The 9,281-nt window shown below is 31.5% G+C and overlaps 1 protein-coding gene across 1 annotated transcript; it reads right to left on the bottom strand.

Annotated features, from left to right (window-relative positions):
- Positions 1-1,259: 1,259 nt before the first annotated feature.
- LOC145062022 (protein ENHANCED DISEASE RESISTANCE 2-like) lies at positions 1,260-7,590 on the bottom strand. The gene is made up of 22 exons (XM_079009629.1): positions 7,263-7,590; positions 6,945-7,019; positions 6,749-6,802; positions 6,534-6,599; positions 6,402-6,460; positions 6,220-6,302; positions 6,019-6,141; positions 5,903-5,937; positions 5,731-5,831; positions 5,530-5,625; positions 4,648-4,712; positions 4,389-4,460; positions 4,068-4,238; positions 3,728-3,960; positions 3,563-3,617; positions 2,834-3,009; positions 2,654-2,755; positions 2,526-2,573; positions 2,220-2,363; positions 2,029-2,124; positions 1,737-1,838; positions 1,260-1,455 (listed from the first exon to the last, which is right to left on the bottom strand). The coding sequence occupies exons 1-22, from the start codon at positions 7,485-7,487 to the stop codon at positions 1,363-1,365; spliced, it is 2,274 nt and encodes a 757-aa protein (XP_078865755.1). The 5' UTR covers positions 7,488-7,590; the 3' UTR covers positions 1,260-1,362.
- Positions 7,591-9,281: the final 1,691 nt, after the last annotated feature.

Here is a 9,281-nt window from a genome sequence, read left to right as displayed (position 1 = left end):
TGAATTTTAGTATATATTTTCTTAATAATAATAATAATAATTAAAATTTTGAAAAAGAAAAAAAGCCTTTAAGTTGTTGTCCAATCAGGAGAGGAGAAAGAACACGGGGAGTAATACCCTTCACCTCTAAACCGCACCCAGTATGTGGTGTTACTAAGTTCGGTTCCCGCTTCTTTTCACCCGCCCCGTAGTTATACCGTCCAGCCTAACAACGTAAAAGTTGATGATTGGATTTCTATATTAACATTATATATATATATATATATATATATATATATATATATATATTAATGCTTTTAAACATTTACTACCTAAAAAAAACTGATGGTCCGAAATCCAAATATTCCATACTTTGAAAAAAAAATGAAATGATGGTTCAGGATCCGAATGTCCCATACTTTGAAATACAAAACGGTTGTTGAGAATGACATATTTCGGACAAAAACATCATTTTTAAAAAATCACAAATAAATTTGTTATTTCGATCAAATCTTTCATTTCTAGTGGTCATTTTTGTGAATATCCATTAAAATTTTAAATCTTCTTCATCTTTTTATATAAACAAATTGATGGTTTATCCATTAAATTAATTGAATTAAAAATCTCATAACTCGATTATTGCCCACCAAAATAATTTGATGATAGGAATGACACTTTAACGGTCTTATAATACTATAAACACAAGAATTATCACTTTCATGAGAAACTGAAAAAGACAGTCACCCACCGTGGGGCTTTGGGGCAAGACAAAGAAATCCATAATCACTTCTTTTTAGGAAAATTAAAGTTAAAAAAAAAAAAAAGAAAAAAAAAAAGACAATATTCGTGGATCAAAATTTCCCCTTTTCTCTAATATCAATCTCCTGTATATCACTACACAATAACAAAGAAAACAATAACCGATTTTTCAAAATGGTAAATCGGTGCAATGATACCTTTTATGTTTTATAATTGAATTTGACCGTTAGAATAAGACCAAATTTCATAAAAACTATTTTAGTTTAATTTTTTTTTTGGTTTAACCATCACAAATATATTTTTCTGATAGAATAAAACATTTGAGATTTTTCATATATATGATAAACTAAAATCAGTGAGATTTTGATTTTTTTTTAAAACAATGTTTCTAACTTTTTATTTCATAAAAAACATTTTAGTTTGGAATTTGTTAACTTTAACCATCTAAACTACTTTTTTTCTACATTAGAAGTTTGTATTTCAAAACAACATTAATCAATAATTCAAGAAAATGACCTAAGTTTGATAAATTAATGAATATATAAATAATTTTTACAGTTTAGTATGTTCAACAATGGATATCTCTAGACAATAGAGTAGAATCATAAATACCAAAATTACCCCTTAACTTTCAAGAGGAACAGCAGACTCAAGCCTCACTCTATTTAATCGTACAGTTCCAAGAATATACTCTGGAAGTTCCGCTTGTTCCTTACCCTGAAATTTATAAACAAAAGATTAAAAATCACAAGTTTTCAATATAAAAGGGTAAAATCGTAATTTTTTTAATGATGCGAATATTTCCAACGAATCACAAGATTACGAATCCCAAGTTTTCAATATAAAAGGGAAGCAAACGCTTTTATGATGCGAATATTTCCAACGAAAGTTGAAGAATATCATTTTTTTTTTTTAAAAAGTACAGATTATTGCTAATAAAATTTGGATCCACAAAACTCGTATGTAGTGAAGGGTATTTTAGGTATTTAACAAAAGACCTCTATTAAGATGGCAAGATCAACCACGATGCTTGTCACATATCCAAGAACTATTCCCACGACACTCCTTGCAACCGATGAGGATCCAACATCCACATCAATCTGCAAAAACAAATTTACCAAATTGCCCTTATGCTGTTATGCATAGTCACGTTTCACAGCATAAAAAATGTCATTCGCAGTTAACAAGATTCTCCCAATTCATTGTTAGTAAGACCTTTTTGTTTTAACTAATTCTCATCCACAAGATTTACGCTTTTTATCATAAGTGAAGGGTAATTTAGACATTTACCTCCAAAAAATTATCTTGTCTTAGATAGTTGCATGTTACAGCTTTCCCTAATAGACAAGCTTTTGATCCAACTGCACGTTTGACCATCCAATACCCCTGTTAAACAAAATCATCATTCAATATCATATTTAAAAAAAAAAAACCTAGCCAAAAATCAATAAAGATAAAAATAAATAAATAAAAATAAATACATCGACAATGCTTGGAATCAATTTGAATCTTGAATCACGAAAAGTGTTTGTTCCATTAATAAATCTTTCCAGCAAAGAGTCTTTGGCTATTGGCCTATCAGCAGCAAAGTAGAGAACTAAGCTGTAATTCGGTTTAGCTGGCACCTGAGAACAAAAACCAGGGTTTTCACTATTAGCAAAAAGTCTTAAATGCCCTGAAGGGTGGATAAATAATCTTAGATCGAAAGTGTTTCCAAGAAAGGGCAATATGGTCATTTTACATCATACGAAGACTTGTTTATACTTCAGTTAAAGCTTAACTCATACTTGCAAGTTCATGACCAGAACAAATGGAAGTTTTTTCCCGGCATCCGACTGTAACAAGAAAATGGAAACTATATTAGGTTTCGAGTTGTATTTTTACCATTTTACCCTTTCTATATATGGAAAGATACCTGGACAAGGCATTTGGGATGCAAAGCAACCTTGCCTACCGGATTCTCAACTTTAAACCAATCAACTGCTACGAGTCTCAAAAGGGGATTTCCTCCAGCTACCTGAAATAGATTTAACAAAAATGTGAAATTACATATCTACCCCTAACATGACAAGACTAATGAGAGGTAAAGTTTCACCTTAGCATTATTTTGCAAGTATGTCTTTCCTCTTATCATAAACCCTTTCCCATTTGGAGATGTCCAACAATTTGTATCACTCTCACTCTTCCCTTCAGACATGGATCCAGGAAGCTGAATAGGATCAACTGTAATTGGAGATGAAAGTGGATCTAATTCACCATCAGCACATGGATCTGATCAAATTAAAGAAAACGATTATATTATTATATATAAGTAGGCGTAATCTGTAGATTTTCTATTAGGTAGGGACCATTTTTGTAATTTTTTAAACATGTGGACTGTTTCTGTAAAGAAAATAATGCACACGGACCTCTAATGTAATGTACATAGACAATTTTTGTAATTTATTTTCTACACAGGGACTAAATCTGCCAACATACAAAATTCTTAAATACATGGACCGTTTCTATAAGAAAAATCTACACAAGGACTTTTTTTTTTAAATTATAAGGACAATTTTTGTAATTTATTTTGTACATAAGGACCAAAAATATCAACATACAAAAGTATTGTGGTCAAAATGAACATTACACACAAAGGACCAAAGGTGCTAAACTTATTGTTTAGGTCATTTATGGTTAAAGTGTAAAATAAGAAACTTTTGTTTGTGGCCAAAGTATGTAAAGACAAAAGTATACTATTCATAATCCAATTGGTTTTAACATAATTTATTTGGATAAGATTAAAATTTAATCTAAAAAAAAGATCCGAAATGAAAATTGGCACCTGGGACCCTATTTGGATTCGAGAAGGAAGCTGTCTGCAACATAATACTCGATCCCTTGTAAAATTAAAAAAAAAAAAAAAAGAATTAGTCAAATATTAAATGAGTACGTTTTTGTAAAAATTGAAGAAAGCTTGAAGAAAGGAAAAAAAAAAAAAAAAGTAAACCTTGGTGTCAAGTGGAGCATCATCATAATCACTATCATCATCATCATCTGATGAGTAAGCGGAAATCGCATCATAAAATTGATCAGCAATTTCATCTTCTTCATATTCACTATTGGGTGACGAAACTTCATTTTGTGAAACTGTGGTGGATGATGATGATGATGATGATTCATGTTTGCGTTCTTCAGGCTTTGCATTGGGTACATATTTTGTGTCAAGGTACGCCTTTAAACCTGAAAGACACATAACACAAAATTAATTAATTCAACCTAAAATCAATTATCAATGAAAATTTCGCTTGTATATAATTATAAGTTTGAGAAATTAAAAAAATACTAACCCGATGCTTGGTTCAATAATGCATAGGGAATCGTCTTTTCAAACTTTGAAGATTGATTATTCTTCCATTTCGACCAGCTTTTAGAATGTACTTCTAACATATGTGTTACGAGACATCTACCACCATTTGAAGGCACATTTGTGCTTAAGTTCTTGATTTCCCATGTTGATGCTGATGAAAATTTCAAAATCCATTAATAATAAAAACCGAATTAACCTTTGTAAAATGGTAGATAGATATGATATAAAGTTTCTTTTTGTCAATTTCTGTGAAATAATAAAATAATAATAATAATAACAATAATAAAAATAAGTTTCTTACGGCTGACTTTTGTTCGACGATATCCTGATCGTGGAGGTTTCTTTTTATGTACTGCAGGGAAGTGTAAGATTGCTGCAACATAAGTTTAAAACTCAGTAATTAGAGAATATTGCATTTATAATTTTATGTATCTTTTTTTTTTTTTTTTTTTTTATAAATTTGCTGGTATTTATATTTTTTCTTCGATGTCCTCAAATAACTGTTTTTTATGATCATTTACTTTTTACTTACCATAAAAAGTAAAGAAAATTTTACTTACTGTATGCTCCATCTTGATCACGAAACCATTGCCTCGAGAAGATGAAATCACGCTTACATTTCCACCTACAAGAATAACACCTGAGTTGATGCTAATAATATATAATGGCAAAGTATGTTGATGTAAAAAAATATATTGAATTTATGACATTCGCACTTAGAATTTTATAATTTTATTTCTTAATTAAGCATGGCTTGATTGTTACCAATCAAATAGTAAAAGGGTCAATGAAATTGTGTTATATATATATATATATATATATATATATATATATATATATATATATATATATATATATATATATATATATATATATATATATATATATATATATATATATATATGACTTTAAACATCTAGATCATATTTGAATTCGAAGCAGTTTCGTTTATTATTAGAATCTGGTTTTTATTTGGATTTGCAAGACATTTTTGGTTTTTGTTTTCAAATTGGATAAATCTGTAATTTTTCGATTAGGTGTTGATTATTTTTCTAATTTCTTTAAACATATGAACCATTTCTATATATAAATATGTGTAGGGATCTTTTTAGTAAATTACATGGAGAGTTTTTGTAATTTATTTTCTAAATAGGAACCAGACCTTATGAAAGTATTATGGCCAAAGTCTAAAACCCAAACGTAAAAAATTGCACATAAATCTTTTCTGTAAATTAAAGGGACAGATTTTGTAATTTATTTTTTATACATGGACAACTATTATAGTCAAAGTCTAAAACCCAAAAATTTACTATTAGACTAGTTGTTTTTTATTATATATATAATATTTCTGTTTGTCTTTAAATTCAAATGTTATGTGTACCGGTCTTTAATGTGTTGTGACAAGTAGTATATGTTTAACATCATAACTTCATATAGTGTACCTATTTATATGTCTAGGATCATAAGACCCATAAACAACATCAGAATTTCCACTTATAGAATCTACTAACTCCAAATCACTTGTCAATGCATCCCACCTACATATATACATAAAATCAGAATTCCATGCAACAAACACAAACCTAAATAAATCTTGAATACAAGTAACATTCAAAAAATAAATTATTTTAACATTCGCATACTCATATCTTTGATGTCGATCAAGGCTCAATATCACCTCAAAGGCAGAATCTGAACTCACATCCATAATACCAACAGCCTTCACTAGGACACCTTTATTACCCTGAAAACATATCCATAAGGTTTAGTATTTAGGGTTTAGGATTTAGGGTTTAAGGTTTAGGGTTTAGCCACCTTATAAATAGATGCATCCTCAAAGATTCTGACACCTGAAATCCAACATATGATCAATTAAGATTTTCCATATTTGAAATTTTTGTGAATCCAATATTCAAGAGACTCTAGGGTACCACGGAGTGTACGAACACATTTCCATTCATGCCCTTCGATGACATCAGCAGCATCGCCTTCACAGAACTCAACATTCTTATTACTTCCACTCAAGCTTAATGATCTACGAACAAGTGACTCGCCTATAAAAAAATGAAAGAATGAAAAAAGATTTTTTTTATCATGTGAGGGGTACTAATGTCATTTTCTAAAAAGCATACCACGTTTTATACTTATGAGCCTCTTTAGACCACTAGCGTATCGCTTTACCCTATTGCGATGACCCTGTCGTTCAAGATCAATCCTTTACAAAATAAATAAAATAGTGAGACATTAAAAAATATATGAAAGAGAATAAAATGGAAATAATTATATAAAAATGAAATTTGTATTTTTAACATACTCGTTCTCCTTGCTTAATTTGTTTCTTGTATTAGAGGTTTGAGAAAGCTCTAATTCGGCCTATTAAATAACAAAATATGAAATGATTTTATTATATTGAAATATTTGTAGTAAATTTGGCAATTATATTTACCTGTTTCTTTGCTTGTTCTAATGCTTCCATCCATTTTCGGGTTTCTCCAGCTGTAGCACAACCAATCTTGCAAAAACATTATGAAGCAAATTGGTTATTATCACATTGTACTTTTTAAAATCTACCCAATTATAGCCTTCTACTTTCTTTTTTCTTATTAACATTTAACTCTATAATTGTATACTTCTAAGTTAGAAAGTGTAAGTGTAACTTACTTCTCCCTTTTTCTCCTCATCTAGTCGATTGGAGAACTTCAGAACATAAAGATCCTGAAAATATGAAATTTAAAGTAACAAGTCAACTTCAATTGATAACTTGAATTACAATTTACAACTATAGATAAGAGAAATTAATAAAAAAAAAAAGAGGTCAAATTATTAGCAAATAAGGAACATGATTTAAGGTGCTTACACCATCATTGACCTTACGACATCCTAGCTCCTCCAACTTAAGTGTGTGGCCAACAACACCCCTTCGTATTGGTTTCTGCATGAACATGCTAACATGAATATAGATTCTTTACTAACTATGATTTAATCCTTTTATGGGTTTTAATTCGTTGCAAAACAAGTGAAACCCTAACGCAAAAATAATGCAAATATGTTGTTTTCGAAATTCCAACCCTAAACAATGGCTATATTACAATGTGTGTATATAATCAGGATGTAAGGAAACGAATGAAAATGGGGTGAAAAGAATTATAGAATACGAGATTGTGTAAAAACATACAGTGCCTGAATGTTCATGAGGATCGCGCTTATACATCATGACGTATTTTCCCTTAATATGTAGAAATCGACGATTACAAGATTCGCGTTTGATGGAATTGGTGCCTAGATGATAAACCCATCCGGAGTGTTCAAACTTGGAGCGACTACTACCAACATTCTTCTCCTCCGGTCCACTGTCTCCTCCACTTCCCGACGATCCACCACCACCTTCGCTCGTTCCCATTTCTTCCGCCAAAAATTTGGGGCGTCTTTTCAGATCCTAGAATCCGAAAGAAAGAGAGAGAAAGAGACTGTGTAAACTTTGTACCCGACGTGTATGGTGGTTGTTGTTGTTCATGAAATCCACCGATTCCCATGGCGGAGGGAAGAAAAGTATGGATTTTTATGGACCGTTGGAAGTTGGTGCATGATAATGGCGGAGAATAGTGGTGTATCAATGAGCGGGGTAACCGCTGTCTCCGGTTTATTAGTCTTAAAACCGGTTTGCATTGCACGATTTTATATTTGACAAAGTTATATAAATGGTCCTTGTGCTTTACGAAATATCACAACTTTAGTCCCTATTAATTTGTTTGATAAGAATGGTCACTATGGTTTCTAAAACTTACAAGGTTGGTGCTAGACGATATGAAATGATATTTTTACCCTTTTTAATTTCTTTTAGATTTTTCTTATATAATTTCAGTTAGTTTTAATTAAAAAAATGTATGTCAAAGGTCCACCAAACCCATTTCTCTCTCAACCTTTACCATCTTTCCGTTTTTCTCTCTTCTCACCATCTCTTTTCTTTCTTTCTGGATCGAAGAACAATCATACAGGTATCGTCAATGCGTGATGCTTCCCCGTTATCTATTGACAACAAACCTTCATTACAACATCATCGATGAACCAACACACACCCCACTACTCACCAAAAGTCACAACATCATCCATTGATTTCCAACAAAACTTACCAGTTGAATACTTTCGATCAAAATCATTAAGATACCCAAAAACAGTGAAGTTTTGATTTCTTCTTCCCTGTTTTTTCCTTTGGAGTTCAGTTCCGATTTCCACTTCTCTATCTCTTAGAGAAAATCTAATTTCAGTTCCAGTTTTAACAACAAGGCGATGGTGTTATCCTCTGGAAAATACGAAGGGCAACTATCATCTAAGAATTCCAAAACCCTTCCCGGTGAGCAATGAATCAAGCGACGACGACTGGGTTTAGTTGGTCTTCGTCCATTGCAGGATAGGTTTCATCGATGACATAGGTGGTGCTGGTTTATGAAATTATAGGTTGGTTAATAACCTTTGGAGAAGAGAACGAGATGAGGGAGGATTAGGGTCTTTGGAAGTTTCATCGGATAGAGTTGGAAAGAAAAGTGATATAGGTTAATGTGGTGCGACAGGAGATATATATATATATATATATATATATATATATATATATATATATATATAGAGAGAGAGAGAGAGAGAGAGAGAGAGATGAGGGTGAGGATGGATAGTCGACAAAGGTTGAAGGGCAGTGGTTGTTGGCGGTTTAGATAAGTTAGATTCAGATGGGGTTATCGACAAGAAGGGAAGAAGGGTGGCCGGTGGGTAAGAATGAAAGAAAGGAACGTGAGGTAAGAGATGATGAACAATGTTAGGGTTGTTATGTATTTTCTTTTTCTTTATAAATAGATGTTGTTAAAAGAAAAGATAAAATAAATTAAATAGGGAAAAAAGGTCATTTCATGTGGCTCAAGGACCAACCACGTAAGATTTAGAAACCACAATGACCAATCATGCGAGTTGTAGAAACTGTTGGATTAGTATTAGGCGTGTCAAACCCAACAAATAATAGGGGTACAAGAGACTCCAAATACATTGTTTTAATGCACTAAAGAGTAGTACAAGGCAAGCAGGGTCGAACCACAGAGACACGAGATAAAAGTCTATACCTCTTTGCGTAAGGTACTTTGGTCACAAAGGGGGATTTGTTTGCAAAAGTCAAATAATGAAAATAACAATCTACTCTAAACACATGCAC

The sequence above is a fragment of the Lactuca serriola genome, chromosome 7 (genome assembly GCF_051521515.1).
Source record: "Lactuca serriola cultivar US96UC23 chromosome 7, Lser_US96UC23_V15, whole genome shotgun sequence".
Taxonomy (NCBI): Eukaryota; Viridiplantae; Streptophyta; class Magnoliopsida; order Asterales; family Asteraceae; genus Lactuca; species Lactuca serriola.
The sequence above is the reverse complement of the archived record's forward strand: the minus strand, read 5'-3'. Positions and strand labels throughout refer to the sequence as shown.